Raw genomic sequence first — 21998 nt, 5'->3', positions numbered from 1 at the left:
TAATCGAGGTACTTTCTTTCAATTACAAACGCAGACGTCATTGAACTGAAGTGAGAATTGTGACTAAATAAAACTAAATGTTATTTTTGTTTTTGATCCTCAACAGGAAAAACTCTTCAAACAGGGAAATGAGTTGAACAAAGGTAACACTGAAATCTCTGAGTTTCTGTAGATGTTGATGTAGAAGGTATTTGCTTTGACTGTAATAAATTGTTTGTCATTGCAGAGAAAAAGTGCTCCTACACGCAGACTGAGACCGAGCAGGAAGCTGACAAAGGTATTTAGATGTGACATGTTATAAACTATTTAGAGGGGATACAGATTTATACTACAGTGGAACCCGTTATGTCAAGGGCCTATGGGACGCCAAAAAGCGTCGAGACAACCGATGATCGAGATAAACAAAAATCAAAATGGCGGCAGTATATTAACGTGCTTGAAATTTCTTTATGTACATGATGTGCGTTAATAAATGAGAATGTACATGCACGTGTTTTTGGAGGTTTTTTTAACACAATGGCGTTGCCGCGATTTGTTTGATGAAGGCATGCTATAAAAATGTACATACATGTTTGTTAACTGTCAGGAAACCACCTGCCACGCCCCCTTCGGCGGCTGTCAAACCTCCACTTTCTCTGAAGCTCCCGGCTTCAATCACGCACATTTACCATCATCACCAGCTCCTATTTAAACCCCTCACTTCCACACTCTCACCATCCGTTATTGTTGGTATATGTTGGTTCACGTTGGACGTTGTTCTTCTGCGGCTGCACAGTGCCGATCGAGATAACCGACGTTCAGTGGCAAATTTGCTCTGCCTTGTGCTCGAGATATTAGGGTTCAGCGACATAAAAAGAATCGACTTAACTGATTAAAAAATGCTAAGACAAAGCGAGAATTTGGCGGTTCCACTTCAAAAACGTTGACTTAATAGGGTTGGCGAGTTCACCGAGGTCGAGATAAGTGGGTTCCACTGTACACTTGTGCTAAAGCTATTTGTACATTTCCCTCAAATGATCAGATGATCAGATTGAAAGTTATATTCATTATGCAGAAATCAAACATGCAGCTTTGTTTTATTGTTTATTTTATTGTACTTGTTTTATTTTATATTCATACAGACCCAAAGCCCACAGCAAAGAGAACTGGATCAGACATGTCACCACCCAGGAAAGCTCAAAAGCCTCGACTTGATGCTGCTTCACCTGATCCTACAAACACAACACACACAACACAATCTCTCATCTCCAGTGCATTAGAAACACTACAAAAGTCCTGTTCTGATGTTTTACCTACAGACAGGATTCATGCACTTCTCACAGGAACAAGTGAACTTCCTGTTCTGAGAGATGAAGAGAAACACGTCATTTCTGAGTTTTGTGTAAACGAGGTCAGTTCTTATCTTCTGTTTTATTTAGTGTGCATGTGATTTAAACACTTTATTCTTTAGCTGTGGATTTGAGTTTAAAATGTTTTAAAGTCGATCCATAATTCACTGGTCCTGGCAAATTCTGACTCTAGGTTTTGGTTTATACAACATCTAGTAGTTTTCCTAAACCCGGTCTAGTTGTATATATCAAATAATAATTTTCTTCCGTCTTATTTAGTCCTTAGCAGAGACGTTTCTGTCTGAGATTTTGGAGAAGATCAAGGTGGAGAGAGGGATTATGGGACATGATCTCCTGCAGTCTCTCTGTAGGGTTTATGTAGGCGTGTGTCAACAGAGAGGAGACTCTCACAAAGCACATGGTCTCGCCTACAGACTCCTTAAAGAAGGTGAGATTATACTGATATTTCATTACTTATCTACTAAAAATGATCTAGACACTGATACAGAGAAGTCAATTGTGTGATCTAATAAATCTTTAATGTGATCTAACAATAAACAAAAAACGAATCTACACTTGGGAATTTTATCCCACTCTTCTTTGCAAAAAAAGTTCCTTCAAATTGTAAGGTGCTCTCCTGTGTACAGCTCGAATTGAGATCTGGGCTCTGGCTGGAACATTCCAGAACTTTGATTCTCCTTTCCTGAAGCCACATCTTTAATTTGATGTGTGCTTTGGGTCATTGACATGTTGAAATTGAAATTCCTCAGCTTTCTTTCAGCGTTTTGACCAGCAGCCCCAAAGCATTATGTTAAACCCACTATGCTTCACTGTCAGTATGGTGTTTTCCCACATGGTTTTGGTTACTGACTGAATCACTGGCTTGCATATTTATATTATTGATGTTGTTATTTCCATCTTATATTTAAAAAAACCCTGCAATGTCATACGAGTGTGTTGACTTTATCTATCCAATGTATTTCTTTTATACAGTGTATTTACATCCTGTTGTTTTGTTGCTTTGCAGACTTTCTTGAAGCCCCCAAAGTGATTATGGTCATGATCACAGCATGGCCGAGTATTTTGTCCCATGAAAGTTCTTTATGCCGATCGATTCACGTAGTGAGCAACCGGAAAGCAAAGGGAAAGATATTTTACTTGCTCAGCAACTATCTGCACTGGGATGAGGTAAGTTGTTGATCTTTAGTGTTCCTCTCAGTGTCAATGTTTATTACTGGCAGGCCAGAACTGTCATCAAGCATCTTTTTTTAACTGGACTTTTCATGTATTTTACTGCCTTCTTAATCTACTTTTGATTTCCAAGTATCAGTGTACTCTAGTGGGACAAATTCTTTGTACATTTATGTTGAACTATGCTGTCAGTTAAACAGTGTTTTATTGCACTGGGTATTAAATAATAATGCATTTTTTTGCCAGGAGCCTCCAGGAAACATCTACAATATGATCACCAGCACCCTGAAGTCTTTTCTGGAAGACAGCAGTCTGAGGTTCCTGAAGAACAGCTGGTATGGTTATGATCTCTGCCCTGCTACCTGGAACTACATCTTCAGCCTGGATCTTCTGTGTGCACAACTGGGCTGGACTTGGACCATTACCAATATTATACGGTACTGAATGCAAAACATCTTCAACATATTTCATTCTCAGCTTTTTAATACTTGAACTTTTGAATCCAAATGATCAGAAATGACGATTTTTTCTATAACATCAGTGCTGAGAGGATTTCGGTCACAAAGTTGATATTTGGGCGCCATTTTTATATCTTATCTTTAACACAATAAGATCTCAGAGGGAAAAACTGGGTAATTGTTGATATAGTGATGTTTCTGTGAGGAAATTTCTATTTTGCATTTATAAATGAAGTTTCCAGGATCAGTGCTCAGACAGTCAGAGAGAATTCTGTAACTTTAGCTGTAAGTATTTCACCATGAGAGGGTCTTTTTTTAGGAAGTGGTAGCTCAGTGGTGAAGGCTCTGGATTACTGATCGGAAGGTCGGGGTTCAAGCCCCAGGATCACCAAGTTCCACTTTTAGGCCCTTGAGCAAGACCCTTAACTCTCTGTGCTCCAGGGGTGCTGTAGTCATGGCTGACCCAGTGCTCTGCCCCCGGCTTTCTCAGTGGTGTAAAGTACATTATAAAGCATCATTACCTTTAGGACCTAGTTCTTATTCCTGACTTTTTCCATTAAGGGTCAAAGTTCTAGTGGTTGTTTGAAACATTGCAAGTTCCCATTCTTGTATAAACTCATAATTAATCGTAAAACCACAATGGCTGCTCCATAACCACCACAAAGACCCTCAACATATCCATTTCTCCTCTTTTTTATTTACTAGGAAGGATCTTTGGCTGATCCTGAACACTTGGCTGAGGCAAGCAAGAACAGAGCAAACACCGTTCCGAGACGTCTGTGTAGCAGCAGTTTTCAGGCTACTTGGTAAGTTTACTGTAAATCCTGTTTCAGAGCAACATCTCACATTATTTCTGGATTCTTCAGCTTTTCACTCGTGGTCTTTGTCCTTCTCAAACAGGGCGACTTGGTCAACTAGGACTTAAGGAGAACCTGCCAATGTCATTTCAAATTCTGGCAAAAAGCATTAATCAGTTTGTAACACAACAACTCTCAAAAGGTATTTCTGAAGCATCAAATAAAGATGTTTTTATCGATCTTTATCTTTATTCTCTGATTTTAAGTTTTGTGCTTCAGCAAGTCCTAATTTTGTATTGGATGTTGTGTGTAGGTATGCCATGGGAAGTGCAGCTCTCAGTCATCTATGCCATTCATGATCTGGCACCCAGCAACCCTGAAGCAGCTCTGAAGACTTTGGAATCATGGAGGAAAAACAGCACACAACGCGTTCCCCCAGCCGTCATCAAATGCATTACGCAAATCAGCTTCCTTTGTCGTCAGACCGAGTCACAAAGATCATAATCGTGATTTATCTCTAAAACTTTGTACATTCTGAAGACCCCCACAACAGCACAGAGCTCCTGGATTCTGTACCAGTCTTTGACATCGACAGCTTCGAGGATCTGTTTAAGCAACTTGAAGAGATGGAAAATGATTCAGGAATAGAGGAAGATGGTGAAATTCGAACGTTTCATCTACTTTAGTGTGCATGTTGTTTCACCATCTTAAATTTATAATAAATTCTAATTTAAAGTTTTATTTCAAGAAATAAAGATTTTGAATTTCAATCACGTCTAATGTCTCTTCATCACAGAGAGCATTCAATTACTGCCCCTCAATCACCGCCTGCCTCTTTTTTTTTCTCCTTCAAAGTTTTACATTGTTCTGATATCAGATGCCCCAAGAAGTTTACCTGTTGTACAAATTGCAGTTTAGACACAGAAGCTTTGTGTATGTGAGGATCCTCTATAATTATTTGGAGAAAGAGTCTGGTGTCATTATGCCATGGCTTGGGAAGTCGGGATGTTGTTAATAAATGTGAACTGATTTAATGTCATACAGTGTGTCTGTGTTCTACATTACAGTGGGGTCTGAGGTTCGGTTCCCAGCGTGTTGTTTCCTTACATTCTTTTATCCAGGGCCCAAAATCTTTCCACTGATGTCTCACACATTTAGAAAGTGATCTATGCAGAGCTGAACATCTCACCATGAATGGTAAACAACCTCATGACGTGACGTGCACTGTGACGCACCTGGCAGGAAGTGGAATGCAGCTCTTTACAGCTCGTGCTAACTGAGCTTTGTTTACAAGAAATAAAAAAGAAAAGAAAAAGTGGACAGTAAAAAAATTTTATTTAAGATTGCATGAAGCACAGATGAGGAAAATATTATTTTATTCTTAAATATTCTGATTTAAAGTCTATTCTAAAAGTTTTAAAGTGTAATAATGTCTGGGTTTCCAGAGATCCGAGATTTTGTAACATTTAATTTTTTGAGTCACATGAAACGTTTTAACAATATTTGACTATATAGTTGTGTATAATTTGGGGATTTGTGTTATTTGTAATTCGAAGTGGTTCATTTGGTAATGTTTGTTTATAACTTGGTTTATTAAAAAAACCAACATTTGATGTAAAATTCCCTTTAAAAGTGTAGTACAGTGTAATTCATCGTGATACCGCTAGAGGGAGCTAAAGTTTAGTAGAACATTACTGCCATCTACTGGACATCGAACACTTTTTAAAATGAATTGGAAGATTAAACAGTACTGTATGATAAAGAAGTGTTTAAATAAAGACATTTATGTGCAGGAAGACCAGATGTAATTATTCTTACTGTTTGTGTTTCATTTATAATGTGAATCAGACAGCACCTATATTTTATAGTTTTACTGGAAATAATTTAAAACAAGGCTACTGTTTAGATACAAGCCGTGTAACAACCTTCATCTTCCTCTACACAGCACTAAATATCAACAGCTTATACCATGACCACACACACACACACACACACACACACACACACACACACACACACACACACACACACACACACACAGACAGACTTTGTCTTTCACTTCCAGTGACTGTAGCTGAAGCAGAAAGAAGCTTTTTAAAACTGAAACTAATGAAATCATACCTGAGATCCACCATGTCACAGGAGCACCTCAGCAGCCTCGCTGTCATAAACATCAATAAAACAACTGCTGGTCAGATTTGCAATGATAATGTAATTGATGATTTGCATCAAACAAAGCAAGAAAGGTCTGTTTTTAGTGAAATTACTTTGTAGTGAAAACATTTATTTAATTTGTTTGTTGTGTGAATTGCCAATTTATTATTTTTATATTTTATGTATTTATTTGTAAATGTATTTACTGTAAACTCTTATTAAAGATAAAGTAAGTGCAGATTGTTGTTAGTTATTTCTCTTTTTAGGTGGCAGCAGGATGGGGGCAGGTCATGACGTGGAAAGGAGACTCTCTGCTTGCAGGCTTCCTGTGACGTAGCTTCCTGTGTTTGACTTGTATTTCTCTCTGCATTTTTAAACAAACTTTACTATTTATCTCTCCTTTTTTCCCCTTTTAATAATGCTAAATTGTTGTTGTCTTCCCGACTTGTGCCTGTAGTTAGTTAACTCGACTATCACTAGTGTTGACTATATTCATTCCCTCTCACTCTATCACATCTCTGTATCTTTACTCTATCTGCTATTATAAGCACTATGCCGGCTGTGTGTCTGACTTTGAGCACAGGTGAGAACTCGTTTGAGTTGAGAACGGTGGAGTTGAAGATGGAGGCTTTGGAGAAACAGGTAAAGCATGCCCAGATGCTAGAGCGGAAAGCGGTGCTGGAAACATCCAGGGCGGACGCTCACTCATCTCAGGTAAATTACCGGGTTGAACCTAACGCTCTCAGCACCTCAACTCCGAGTGTTTCTCGAAGTGTCGGCTGCAGGGATGTTCTACTATAATGATCAGGCCGTGTACAACCAGACTCCATTCCCAATGGTCCCTCCATTGCAGCAACATCCATCTACCAAGAGGAAGAGGAAAACGGTGCGTGTGCTTACTCTTTGTTTCAGTACTGGTTTATTTACTGAGTAATGAACCTATTTATCTCTGATCATGTGCTATTTATTTCCCATTAAGATCGTTGTCCGAGATCCTAACCAGGACAACAAGGACATCACGGAGGAGATCATTTTAGAAGCTGGCAGGAGTCAGAAGCTCACTCTGCCAGTGGGAAATGTCTTTTCCGTCCCTATGCCTCTGCAGGTAACAGTCACACACGCATTCATAGAGGAAGCAGATTCTTCTGGCTAATAGCTCACCAGCCTTCCTCCTTATATTTACCTGTATTACCATTTCCCTTTTCCACTATTTTTTATTCATGTGTGCACTCTGTTTTCCCTTCTTTCTCTTTCTATTTTATGTCCAAAGTCTCATTATCCTCACGCTTTCCACCTTAAATCCCAGCAACTGAACCAAGTGGTGGAAAATGAGCGTGTCTATAATGTGGACAGAGCTCAGGGACCCCCTGCTCCTGCCGACTTGAAACCAGGTAAGTCCCAATATTTTTTTTTTTTTTACTTGTCTAGTCTGTGATTTATGTGCTACTGTCTCTGTTGTCTACAAATGAACAGCTTGAGAGTTATTCAGTAAAATCTGCTGCATTAGATGGCACTGAAAAGTCTACCTCTTCAGCTAAACCCGGTCCTGCACAAGCCGTCACACCAAAGCCAGATAAAACAGAGCCTGTGCACGTGCCCCCAGAGGTTCCAGCTTCTGCTCTATTCACCATCGATGAGCCGAAACAGACACGGCTCCTCGTCCTGACGACTCCCAATCGCTCAGAGAGGTGAGTTTAGGGCTTGTCGCTGTCCCTGCACTGGATTTTAATTGGTTACAATCTTTTACAATGTGACTAAATTAAACGTGTAGTCCAGCATTTTCCAACATGTTTTAATTAAGACGTATTGCAAATTGTTAAACTGTTGTGCATGTTAAATGGTGTTGACTACAAAAAAAAAATCGACTGAGTGACCGCTTGTACCTCGGAAAACTCGTTCATTAATGCACTCGTAGGTCAAAGTACCACAGTAGTTGTGAAAGGAAGGAGGAAGACAGTGAACAATGAGTTACTTGATCGGCTACTGTTTAGATACAAGCCGTTGTAACGTGTTGAGTCTGAGTGAAGGGAGAGCTCACTAACTCCAGTTGCAACAGAAATCATATAAGCACAGACAGGTTTCCAAAACTCGTGCTTTTTTATTTTTGTTGGCAACAGCGTTATGGGTTAGTCAAAGAAACTTAGAAATCAGCATCAGAAAATAATAAGGACATAATCCTCGGTCTCCACACACGCAGTAATAGCGGAAGTATGCAGTGACATGCTATTCCCAAAATACCGCTATGCTCCTAAAGAAAGCGCAACATATTTCACCCATTACACCGTGTGTAACGTGTCTTTCGTTAAAGCCTGTGTAAAGTTTATTAGTGTAGACACGGCTTATAGACAGGTGCGGCTTATTGATGTTAAAAATAAATGGAGAAACGGTCTAAATCCATTATTGAGGAGTTTCTACACATCTCATGCAGTGTCTTATGATCACATTTAGTTGAATACACATGGGTTATTATCTTGTTACTGCGTCACATAATGGTGGTGGGTTCATGTGCAGGAGGTCTCGCATTGCGTGGAGGAACTGGACCAGGGCGGGATGCTGTACATTTTTGTTCGGGTGGGTGTGGAGACCACGCTGAAGCGAAACCAGATCACAAGTGTCCACATGGGTCATCTGTTCCATCAGCTGCTGCAGGCTGGGATCCTCTCCACATCTCAGTTTTTTAAAGGGTGAGTGCACCACACAGCTCCGTCTCCCACTGGCGCCAGAGACACTACTGTCTGCGTCATGAGATGTCCACAGCTTGATGACATATTTACACCCAATGGGGTTATTGTTAGCATTATTATGAATACGCTTGCTTTTACATTTGGTCAGAAGGTAGAGGAGCAGAAGGTGGAGGAGCAGATGGTTGAGAAGCAGATGGTGTATAACTGTGCGTAGATAATCAGGTAAATTATTATTTATGAGTCTGACTTTGTTGAAGGTGTTTATGTCTCACCATAAATCTGATTATCATGAATCACACAGCACAACTTACTCAAAAGTCTAATGCCGAATGTTTCCTGTTTTTTTTACCTAAAGAAATGTAAATGAAGTGATGAACACACTGGTTGTTGTTTTGTAGACAGTCACACTGCTGCTGAGAAATCTGGACTGTACTGTGGATGATGGACGTGTACGAAGCGTTCCTGAGATTTGGGACTGTCCTCACTGCACACGTCATTTATAACTCCTGATCCTTACATTTTCCTTCTTTCTCAGTAACTTGGGGTTTCCTCCCTGTACTCAGCTGGAGTATTTTCTGAATATGGAGAGCTCTGGTATTGTGAACCTCTAACACGTTTGATGTGCGTTCTTTGCTTTGTGTTTCTGCTCGCTGTCCCGTACAGGTCATGATGGAGAACGGACGCTCAAAAGGCATCGGGTATGTGACGTTTTCATCTCCTGATGAGGCTCGAGTAGACATCATGGAGATGAACGACAGGGTGCTGGGCAGCAGGACTGTGTACTAAAGTCCCTCTCAGACCACCCAGGGACGAAGTCACAGCAAGAAGGTAGAAACCATCTCGCCTTCAAAACCCTGCCCAGACCCAAGACTCAACGAAAACAAGAACATCCATCCACAGAGTGAGTCAACGCCGTCCGATTAGTTTTGCGTTAAGTGCCTTTAAAGATTTAAAGCAGAAATGAACTATTAATGTTAGCATAATTTACCTTCTGATTAGATGCTAACATGAGATGATTGTCTGCATCTACAGATGTTCCAGTTGCAGATCCTGGAAAAGAAAACCAGCAGCAGTGGAACAGGCGATTCACACCAAAGCCTCTCAGACTGGACACACAGGAACTATACTGATTCTATTTTCAGTGTGTTTTATAGAGACCTTCATGATCTGGAGCAGGTTTTGGTCACAGCTGTGTTTGTTTCAAATAAAGTGCTTCATTGTTCATTCACCAGTGAGACCAGAACGTTGATAATAAAAGAACACAGCTGTTCTGTTTATATTATGGGATACAGACGGTGCTTGTTATTTCTCATGGTTTTCTACATAAGAGTGGTGTAATGCTCATCTTTTTGCTTTCTGTATCTCCTCACTCACTTCTACAGGTGCTACTGCACAATGGACGGTGCAAAGGCTTTGGATTTGTCTGATATTCCTCTCTGGATGAAGACACTAATGCCATCAGAGAGTTGAATGGAAAGCTGGTGAGCAGGAGGTCACTGTGTATCACTATGGCTGAGCAGTGGACAGGGAGCAGCCGCCACACCAAGCCCTACCTCCATCCATCCAGGAACATGCAGTGGTTCCATCTACAGCGTAAGTCACACTGTCCTCATAATGTCCTACAAAACTTTACTAAACACACACTGTGTACCGGTCAAACACACACATTATGTAAAGTAACATAATAAAATTAACATAATAAAACAAGAAATAGTTTTATTACTGTAAATAAATATGTAAATAACTAACAGTAATGAAGGTGTTTCATTATTGATCATTCATAAAATTCCCTCTTAATACATGAGAACTTTCATTAGAACTGAAAGAGACGCGCTGTGAAAAGAGAACAGTAATAACAGAGTTGTGTTCGTGAAAACCCTGGAAACAGATCATGTAAATACACGACTCTGACGCTGACACCATTTATTTAATGGATGAATAAAATTGTTATAATATATTGTTAGAATTTTAAATGTATTGATAGATTTTATTTTGAAACATGAACTTACTTTGATCAGAAACACAATTATACTCCAAATCAATTAATCAATAAAGTCAATAAAAAAATCCCGAACTGCTGTGTGTCTTGTCCTCGCTATTAATGATGTCATTAGAGCTCCCCTACTTCTAATTACCTGCTGTGACAGTAAGCTCTAATACACATCACACTGCCACCTACTGGTCATTTATGATTCTGCAACATTCAGCACATGCGCAGGAGCGCACAGATGTGACGTCACAGAAGGGCGGGGCTTCAATGTGTGACATCACAGTATGACAAGTCTGTATAAGTCAGACCACTCAGTATTTCTCTGATCAGTTACTGAGTAACGAGACAAAGTTAAGAATGGAACTGGAAGAGATTTTTCAAAGCGTAAGAGAAAAGAAATCTAAACAAGCTGCTGAAAAGAAGGAGGCACTGAAACACATAGAGAAAGTAGCAGCAGAGTTGAATTCATTTCTTAATCTGATAAAGGAGAAGAGAACACCAGAGACAGAAGAGAAAGACATTCTGGTACAGATGGTACAAGAGCTGGAGGCTACTTTGACCTCTGAGCGAAAGGACCGGAAACAGGAGATAAATGAGAGAAATGCCACACACCTCCAGAACATCACTAAGCTTCTGTCTTCACTGAAACTCCATGAGGAACAAGAGAAAATTGTAGAAAGTGAGAGAGAAAGCTGGGCGAGAGAACAAAAACAACTGCAGGAACGTGTTGCTCAGCTTGAGGCCACATTAAAAAGAGAGACGGGAAAGAAGGCAAAACTTGACATGGAGGAGAGGAACAAGTTACAGCTCCAGACCATCACGGAGCTTCAGGATTCCCTGATTTACTGTAAAGAAGAGCAGAAAACCGCAAAGAATGAGAGAGAGATTTTGATGAGAGAACGAAGACAACTGGTGGAACAAGTCGCTCAGCTGGAGGCCATTCTTAAATATGAGAGAAGTTATTGGGAGAAGAAAAGAAAGAAGGAAAAGCGAGTCATGAAGACGAGTAATAACTTACAGCTCAGGACCACCAGGACGCTCCAGGATTCCCTGAATCACTCTGAGGAAAAGAAGTGTGCAGATCATGAGAGCGATCAATTGAGGAGCGACAGAGAACGACTGGAGCAACGTGTTGCTCAGCTGGAGGCCACTTTGAATTTTGAACAAAATAAATTTGAAAAAGAAAAAGAGATGATTAAACTAGACATGGAGGAGATGACCACCAGACACTTTCAAACCATCATAGAGCTGCAGGATTCCCTGAATCATTGTGAGGAAGAGAAAATATATTTAATGAGAGACAGAGAGCGACTGGAGGAACGTGTTGCTCAGCTGGAGGCCACTTCGAAATTTGTACAAAATAAATTTGAAAAAGAAAAAGAGATGATTAAATTAGACATGGAGGAGAGGGTCCCCTTACAGCGCCAAACCACCAGGGATCTGCAGGATTCCCTGATTTACTGTAAAGAAGAGAAGAAGATTGCAAAGCATGAGAGAAATAATTTAATGAGAGACCGAGAGCAACTGGAGGAACATGTTGCTCAGCTGGGGGAAACTTTAAAATTTGAGCAATATAAATTCAGGAAAGAAAAAAAGAAGACCAAATTAGACATTGAGGAGATGATCACCTCACAGCTCCAAACCACCAGGGATCTCCAGAATTCCCTGATTCACTGTGAGGAAGAGAAGAAGACTGCAAAGGATGAGAGAGATGATTTGATGAGAGACAGAGAGCGACTGGAGGAACGTGTTGCTCTGCTGGAGGAAACTTTGGAATCTGAGAGAAATAAATGGAAGGAAAAACTAAAGGCCAAACAACAGATCAATCACTTAATACACAACTTCTTCAATAATTCATTAAGAACAGGAAATGGCAGCAGTGGAGAGCAAAATATCTGCAAAGCTCTGGGCAGGTTTAGATTCAGCATGTGAGCACATGTTATACATATAATAAAGTACAAAAATAGATCTATCTTTATTGATATAAAACCCACCACACCACCGTCAACAAACCTGAGTGAACGTGTGAATGTGAGGGGACGACAGCATACAAATATCCCAGTTCACCAAACACTCTGTATCCATGATCCCTCCAGATCTGCATCTTTACCTGAAAATAAATCTACTGATCAAAGACTTGACTAAATAAATGTGTTCAACCTCGACTTGAACACTGAGACTGTGTCCGAGTCCCGAACACTGGTTGGAAGGCTGTTCCATAACTGTGGGGTTTATAAGAGAAAGATCTGCCCCCTGCTGTAGTCTTCATTATTTGAGGAACCAACAGATAACCAGCACCTTTTGATCTAAGTAGGCGTGGAGGATCATACTGGTACAGAAGTTCACTCAGATACTGCGGTGCGAGACCGTTAAGTGCTTTATACGTCAGTAGTAGTATTTTATAATCAGTGTGAGATGTAATTGGGAGCAGTGTAGATGATTAAAACAGGGGTGATGTGATCATATTTCCTAGATCTAGTGAGGACTCTTGCTGCTGCATTCTGAACTAACTGAAGCTTATTTCTGCACTTACTCGCACACCCAGACAGTAAAGCGTTACAGTAGTCTAATCTAGATGTAACAAAAGCATCAACTACTGTAATTTCTGGACTATAAAGCGCACACATGTATAAGCCACACCCACTGAAATTAAAAAATAATAATAAAACTACACTGAAACTAAACAACTGAACACAGGCTTTAACGAAAGACAGTGCGTGTAACACTACTTGTAACAAAACAGGAGCCTACCGATAAAGTCATTGGTCCTCCTGTGAACTGAAACCACTGAAATCTAGGGTAAAGCTATTTCTTTCAGGAGTTTTCTTTTGGCATCGTAATCTGTTTAAAGATGACCTGAACAAAATCACTGTATTTAAAATTAAAATTGTCAAAACAATGTTGTATTATATTTTATATAGATTTTTTAAGTGTGTTTGTCAACTTGCCATATGTAAAAATACAAATATTGATTTACACAAATTGCTTCATTCATTCAATTCATGAAATGATTCTTTAGTTTAGTGTTATTTACAGAAAGAAGAAATCCAGCATGAGTGAATGTGTTCAAGATGAAATCCCACATGAACTCGTCAACAAGCATTTAAACTTTAAAATGTCTAAATTAATCATCGTTTATTTGTCTGAAGTACATTTTTATACATAAATACCCTCAATAAGCTTTTTATACAGTTATAATTAACAAAAATCTCATTAAAAGTTTGTTTTTTATCCAATTAATTAATTAATCTTCGACTTCACTTTATCAGGCAGCTCCTATTTAAGAGATTTCTTGATTGCTAACAGGTGTGGCAGTAATCAGGCCTGGGTGTGGCGAAAGAGATTTTAAAGTATTTCACACAAGGCCATGTTGTTATGGGTTTTGTTTTCCCTCAATAATAATAAAAAAAAAAAAAAAAAAATGTAAAAACTGCATGTTGTGTTCATTTGTGTATCGTTTACTAATATTTAAATTAGTTTGATGATCTGAAACATTAAAGTGTGACAAACGTGCAAAAAAATAAGAAATCATGAAGGGGCAAACACTTTTTCACATCACTAATATATATATATATATATATATATATATAATGATAAGAGGATGAGGAGAAACTAATTATAGAGCTACCAACAGGCCAACAGCAACACTGAAGGAACTACAGAAATCTCTGGCAGGTGCACAGAATAAACAGAATTGATGTTAATGCCATCAGGCACAATAATATTATTGGACCTCTGCAGAATCCAAACTGAAGTTTCTCTTCAAAAGCACATGCTGTTACAGAACCTCACTGTGAACGAGTGTGTGAACGAGTGTGTTAGATCTCATTCAGCTAATGAACATGTAATCGTGTGTCATTTCATCACGTGTGAATTTGTACGTTTGATTCTTTCGTGTGAAATGCTGCTTTTGTGTAAGTTACAGATGTTACATGTTTGTTTCACATGAAAATACAGTGATCTGATATGTGAATAATGATGTGGCTGCATTCTGAACACTTGGTGCTTCTTGTTCCTGCTGTTAAAATGTGTGACGTATTTCTTGTTGGTTTTTAGATTCTTTATATGAGGTGTATGTTTCAACCACCTCCAAACCTTCACCATCGCCTGAAGATGAAATAACACAAAAGGATTTCTCACATTTTTTAATCAGATTTTAAAACAATAATAACAACAAACATGAACAAAAAAATAAACCCTGTGTCTCTGTTTGTATTATTCCCCATTCTACTGGACCCACTGCATGGAGTTTACTGGGTGGCACCTGGAACTTCAGATCCCAGAAGATGCACAGGTTAAAACTCAGACAGACAGACTTGTGAATTATTCTGTTAACCCGCATCATCTTCTGTGTTTCCTGTCCAGAGTAAAAACAACCCTATGTATTCACAATTCAAGTTTCAGTGACACGTCACATAACGTCACAGTTAAAGTATGTCTCCTCCTGTTTTCCTGAGAAGAGTTAGTTTAATCAACCTCCAACTGGTTACCCAGAGGTTATGCGCGTGCACGGTGCATATATAAAGACATTTTCAATGGATCACCGATTTCACGAGTCACCATGGAAACTCAAAGCTAAAAATAGAGAGCGGCGTATTTCACAGAGGCGGAGTTCACAGAGGCGGAGTTTACAGAGGCAGAGTTCACAGAGGCAGAGTTGGAGGTTTTAATGCACACTTATAAGAAGTTTAAGCCAATAATATTAAGAAGAAGCAATACAGCTGCATCGGCTAAAGCAAGAGAGTTACTTGGCAAAAAATACCGGACAGAGTAAATGCGTAAGTGTATTAAATACAAATTTGGTATTGGCTCTCGTTTTATTATATTGCAAAATAATGAAGTATGACTTATACATCCTTTTGAATGTTATATCACTATGAAAGCATTTACTTTTCCTGCCATTTATTTCTTTAGTTTAAAATAAATGTATATTTCTTATTTAATAAGGTGTAATCCTTCTGGAGCCACAAGAACTTTAAGCCAAGTCAAAATGAAACACAAACACATTCTGCAAAAAGGTCATATTTCATTACACAATTACTGAACTATTATTATAACAGGATTTAGTCTATTCATTCTGTCATGTAGCTAATAGAAAGAAGACTGAAGCCCGTCTTACTGGTGGGGGTCCACCACCACCTCCCCTCACCCCATCTGAGGAGCTGGCTCTGTCCCTTTATAAAGGGCGACCAGTGGTTGCTGGCATTCCAGGGGGCAGTTCATCACACACACCATGCACCACAAGTGATGGTGAAAAAATGGTGAAATGAAAGTTTACCTCTATGATTTGTTTTCATTTTTTGTCCTAATAAATTACTATCTCTGTCACTTAAAGGCTTTTTGAACAAGATTAATTTGTATGTAGGTTTATTTTATTTAACTGCATATGATATACAGGCTACTGTGATCTTAGTCTGACATCTTACTCTTTTCATGTATTATTTTTTTTGATAATATTGAGAATTTAATGGGTTGTGTGTTCTTATAGATACTGATGGACGTATTGTATTATTGGACCCTCCAGAAAGAACACAGTCTGTCACAGTTGTAAGTGATTTGTTGTCAGGTACTTTTAGTTGCGTTTAGGTATTTTCTTTGCCAGATAATGTATACTTGAATATTTCTCCTGTAGGATGATGATGACAATGAAGAGACCACATCTGCTTTGGACAATGCTGGTAGATCCACTGAGGTATGATGCATACCATTATAATGTATGGCCCCTTTTTGCATTAGAGTAACAAACTGCCATTGTCCTTTCACAGTACATACCCAGGGATTTGCCCACAGATGAGGGTCCTTCAACCTCAGCACACAATCTAAGCAGGGTAAGAATTTGTGTCCAGGTGTCCATATTTGAATTTTATTGTCTGACCAAAGAGTCTCATTCATTACATTTTTCCCACCTTCCTAGTTGCCAGCAAAGGAGCTGTATAAGGTCCATCTTCAAAAACAAATAAGAAAAAGTGACATGGAGATGGACCTTCTCCAGCTTCAAATGGAAGAGAAAAAAGCAGCACTTGAAATTAAATTACTGGAGCATCGCCTTAAGGTGAGAACTTGTCTGAATATTAATCTGTTGCATGTTAAAAGTGGTGTGTGTGTGTGTGTGTGTGTGTGTGTGTGTGTGTGTGGGTGTGTATGTGTAAAGCAATATAAAAAAAAAATTATTGACTTTTACTTTTATTGTTTTTCAGGAAATAAAGAAATAAACTGCCTGGCAGACCAGTGCAAACAATTTAATAAAAGTGATTTTGACAGATCCTGTCTCTCAAAAGTCTTCCGTCTCTGTTGGCCTCTAAAATCTGTAGGTGTTTCTCTGGGCCATCTTCCTTAATACTAGGAGGGGGGCTCTCTCCTCTTATAGTGGCAATATTGTGAAGCACAACACAAGCCACTATAATGTCGCATGCCCTCTCTGGACTAACCCGGAGCCCACGCAGACTCTGAAACCGAGATTTGAGGATCCATATAGTCATCCCCACCATGGCCCGTGTTCGGCTGTGAGCCAGGTTAAACCGTGTCTGTGGTCCAGGCTCAGGTTCAGGGTAGGGTGTCTTTAAAAAGGGCAGACAGGGGTATCCTCTGTCCCCCAGCAAGTAACCATTGTACTGTCCTGTAATGATTGAAGTGTACAACACAAATATAGTAAAAAGGAAAAAAAAAAAACAATTGTATAAAGCAAAACATACCCTGCTGAAATGTCTGACAATGATGACTCGTGGAAAATTCTGGCATTATGCACAGATCCTGGCCATTTTGCCTCGACATTGGTAATGATTTGGGTTGCCTCACATTTTACCTAGTTAGTGGCAAAAGTAATGACTTTAATGATTTTAAGAAGGGAAGAAATTCAGTTGTTCAAGAACTGTTCAAGTGCCAGACATACTGTACGAACGGCTTTACACACAGTTGCCTTACACACAGAACCGCGGTTTGTCACATTTGCGATATGCGGTTTTAAAAGACGTGTTAAATAAACTAACAAATCTTTTGAAAAATTATAACGCTCTTTCAAATATTCATTAGGGTCTGCAAACACATCAATACGCGGTGTTATAACCCTCTCCCGACAAAAAAAAATTGTATCATTTGTGCTTCTACGTCCAAAGGATCCTCTTCAAAAGGGCACGCCGAAGTTACACTAAAACATAACCTGCTCCCGAGCAGCTTATCTTCAAAGAGTCAGTTGCTATGGTTACATACATACCCAGAAAGTTACCTCCGTTTTTGGAACCGAAATTCGAGGTTATCCACGAACTTACCCTTAAACATACCCAGGTATGTCACATAACCTGATTTCTGGAATACCCCACAGAGAGTGATGCAGCTCTCAGTTCAACACAAACAGCTGTTTATAGCTCGTGCTAACTGGACTTTGTTTACAAAAAAAAAAGGGAAAAAATAGACAATCAAATAAGTTGTTTTATCGGAGATTTGCATAAAAAGCAGCGATGTGGAAAATATTTTGGGGCGGATTTACAACAGAGACATGGAGCTCTACATCTGTAAGTTACAATATATCTCCCTTTATAGCTTTATACGATTTTATTGGTTTCATTGCCTGTTTGTTTTTATAGGGGAAATGCTTGAAAAGTAAGTTTGTGTGTGTGTGTGTGTGTGTGTGTGTGTGTGTGTGTGTGTGTGTGTGTGTGTGTGTGTGTGTGTATTGTTGAGGTTGGAATGGCCAGACAACAATATAGAGTATGAGAGTAGAGTATGAATGATCACCTGAGTTTAGCAGGTGTCTCTCAAACAGAGGGAGGGAGAAAAGGATCAGACATAGTCTCAGATAAATGTTTGTAGGAATCTCATGTGTTATGAAAATCTTCATAAGATTTGAACTATAAACTCATGAGACATGTGGCTTTTCTGGATTGCTCCAGGACTGATTTCATGTATTTACAGTTGTGTTCAAAATTGTTCAACCCCCAATGCTGTAAAGGGTTTTAGGGAATTTAGTGTACATTTGTAATTGTATTCAGAATGAAATCCTACAAGGACTTCTTAAAGAACCATATGCAACTAAAATGACATCAATTAGTTTTGTAATACAGTAGTAAATGTTTCTTTTGTGAATTCTTCATTGACATAATTATTCAACCCCTTAAAGACTACCACTCTGAAGAACAGAGGTTCAATGAAGTGTTTTCAATCAGGTATTGAAAACACCTGTGGATATCAGGGAGCAGCAATAAAGCCTAATAAGCACCAATTAGGCAGCTTTAAAATGACTGTGATACTCAGCTCCTTCTAGACATTTACTGGTGTGGTTACAAACATGGTGAGGTCAAGAGAATGGTCCAGGAAGACAAGAGAACAGGTGATTACTCTTCACAGGAAGGGCAATGGCTATAAGAAGATTGCAAAGATGTTAAACATACCAAGAGACACCATAGGAAGCATCATTCGCAAATTCAAGACAAAGGGAACTGTTGAAACGCTACCTGGTCGTGGCAGAAAGAAGATGCTGATTTCGACTGCTGTGCACTACCTGAAGCGTAGAGTGGAGAAAAGTGCCCGTGTGACTGCTGAGGAACTGAGAAAAGATTTGTCAGATGTGGGTACTGAAGTCAATCATGCTTTGGGGCTGTTTTGCTTCTGCAGGTACTGGGAAGCTTCAGCGTGTGCAAGGTACCATGAATTCTCTTCAGTACCAGGAGATATTGATGACAATGTGATGCAGTCCGTCACAAACCTGAGGCTTGGAAGACGTTGGACCTTTCAACAGGACAATGATCCCAAGCATACCTCCAAGTCCACTAGAGCATGGTTGCAGATTAAAGGCTGGAACATTTTGAAGTGGCCATCGCAGTCACCAGACTTAAATCCGATTGAGAACCTCTGGTGGGACTTAAAGAAAGCAGTTGCAGTGCGCAAGCCTAAGAATGTGACTGAACTGAGGCTTTTGCCCATGATGAATGGGCGAAGATACCCGTAGATCGCTGCAAGACACTTGTGTCAAGCTATGCTTCACGTTTAAAAGCTGTTATAACTGTAAAAGGATGTTGTACTAAGTACTAAGATTGAATGTCACTTGGGGGTTGAATAAAACTGCTAATGATGTGAGCTCAGAAAAGACATTTGTGGTTATTTCATTATAAATGTTATGTTATATTTGTCTGACCTACACGTGCCTCTTTGATTAATTGTAAGCAGGATGACTGAATGATCATAATCAATGTCAAACCGACCAAAACAATCTATAAAATATAAACTATAAAATATAAAATGACTGTGGAATGAACAGTTAAATGCTTTTAATGTAAATACAAGAAAATTATATTTTTGCATTATTTATTTGTTAAAACCTTAGCTGAATCCCTTAAAACAACAATAAAGTACCCAAAATAAATGTAGCTATTTAGCTAATTACTGTTTGCCTCAGATGCATATTGCCAATTTGTGTACCTCTATGAAAATAAAATATTAGAAACTGACAATACATGACCGTTTGGTTTTCAATGACGCCTATTCAGAGTATAGTGTTATAGCTTTCTCTCACTCTCTCTCTCTCACACACACACACACACACTATATATATATATATATATATATATATATATATATATATATATATATATATATATATATATAATGAGTGTGTGTGTGTGTGTGTACATATTTTAATTTTATAATTAAATTTAACTTAAATTGTTTGGATTTTTCAGTGGCTCAATAGATGTACAATACGTGCAATTACGTTGCATAATAAAAGAAACCATATATTTAATAAGCATTTTGTGTTTTAAAGTCATTGGCTGATGGCGTCCAATCACAGCAGTCATGACGTTGCATTTTGAGATTTTCAACTGGCGGTGTTTCTCTGAAACAGAAATAGGAGCAACGTGCAAACCGCGACAACCTTCTGACTTTATCATTTTCCTCACGAAGTGTGTCAGGTGAACACAACTCATTCTCAAACTTTCATTTCACCTACAGCCCTTGAGGGGGTAAAAGTGTTATTTTCTTATCTTTAGCATCATATCTCACATGACGTGAACTGCTTGGCTGTATTCATGGTAAAGTTTTATCTTTTAATATACAGTCATTCATTCAAGTCATTAGAAATGAACAATTCGCTCGAGTACTTCAATTTAAAATGATTGTGACGCAGTTTAGCAGTGTGCAGTTTTAACTATGGTGAAGTGAACATGTTTACACGATATCTCGCCTCGATTATCACTTAAGTTCACGACGAGTGAGATTTAAATACATTAAAATGTACACTTGCTGTTTTTGTAGTTTAACGGTGCAAAGTCTGAGGGAATATGTTCTGCACTGCAGACTGCATCGCAACGAACCTCGCGCCATTTTCAAATGTGTCGCTAGTGACTGCAAACAGTCGTTTTCTAAATACGTAACATTTAAGAGCCATTTTTATCGGCGCCATAACAGCTCTACTGCTGCTGTGACTGCACATGCAGTGGTAGATACGAATTTGATTTGTAGTGTTTCACTATGTAGATATCAGTGCCAGGATGTGGTTAGTCTTGTTGCTCACTTAAAGAACCATATTAAGGAAGGTTGTGTAGTTTACTGTCCTGTAAGAGGGTGCAAAAGTGTTTTCACATCAGGTCCTCTTTTACTTCTCATATGTCTAGGAAGCACAGGAACTGTTCAGTTAACAGCATTACAGATTCACATCGGCCTTCTGCATCAGAGACACTGTCAGTGACATCAGAGCAGTTTCCTGCTGACCTGCATTCAGATACAGGTGAGTCTGAAGTAAGTGAAATTGGCTCATTTCAAAATTTTGATGATTTGTATTTAAGAAATGTGAGCCTATTTTATATGAAATTACAAGGACAGTTTCTTCTTCCAGCTTCTACAATACAAAATATTGGAGATGAGATGCAAAATATTCATGAATTGGGACAGACATATACTTTTAGTAAGCTACATTCACTTTTGCAGAATTTGTCATTACCTAATGAGACTATTTCTCAAATATTTGCTACTGTGAAGGAATCAGACTTGTTTTCTGTGTGTCATAAAGGACCAATGCCAACAGAGTATTCAACGAGTCAGACCTTTAAAAAAGTGTTTAAATACGTTGAACCAAAAAGAATACTTTTAGGTAGAGATGAGAATCGGACAGAGCAATTTGCATACTATGTACCTGTGAAAGACACATTGAAGTGTCTGCTGAATTCAGATTTTGGGAGAAAGTGCATTTCATTGCACCTGCCTGAAAAAAACCTTGCTGATGTACTTTGTGATTGCTCAGATGGCCAAATACTGAAGTGCAGTAATTTCACAAAAACACAAAATTTTGGCTGTATACCTTTCTCTTGTCAATTTGCCAATTCATCTCAGGTCAAACACAGAACATATGCAGTTGGTTATGCTGTGCAGAGAAAAAGGCTTTAAAGACTTTGGCCATGAAAGTGTTT

General features: G+C 38.9%; 1 protein-coding gene and 1 long non-coding RNA gene across 2 annotated transcripts; both read left to right on the top strand.

Annotated features, from left to right (window-relative positions):
* Positions 1-1335: 1335 nt before the first annotated feature.
* On the top strand, positions 1336-4407 carry LOC124376812 (little elongation complex subunit 1-like). The gene is made up of 7 exons (XM_046836095.1): positions 1336-1390; positions 1608-1776; positions 2356-2516; positions 2766-2956; positions 3683-3783; positions 3878-3976; positions 4088-4407. The coding sequence occupies exons 2-7, from the start codon at positions 1668-1670 to the stop codon at positions 4276-4278; spliced, it is 852 nt and encodes a 283-aa protein (XP_046692051.1). The 5' UTR covers positions 1336-1390; positions 1608-1667; the 3' UTR covers positions 4279-4407.
* An 11842-nt stretch (positions 4408-16249) lies between these two features.
* LOC124376933 lies at positions 16250-16631 on the top strand. Its single transcript, XR_006924018.1, has 3 exons — positions 16250-16294; positions 16368-16430; positions 16517-16631. It is a non-coding gene; the product is annotated as an uncharacterized LOC124376933 (long non-coding RNA).
* The last annotated feature ends 5367 nt before the right edge of the window (positions 16632-21998 follow it).

The sequence above is a fragment of the Silurus meridionalis genome, chromosome 23, assembly GCF_014805685.1.
Source record: "Silurus meridionalis isolate SWU-2019-XX chromosome 23, ASM1480568v1, whole genome shotgun sequence".
NCBI lineage: Eukaryota > Metazoa > Chordata > Actinopteri > Siluriformes > Siluridae > Silurus > Silurus meridionalis.
Note: the sequence above shows the minus strand (reverse complement) of the source record. Positions and strands in the feature narration are given on the sequence as shown.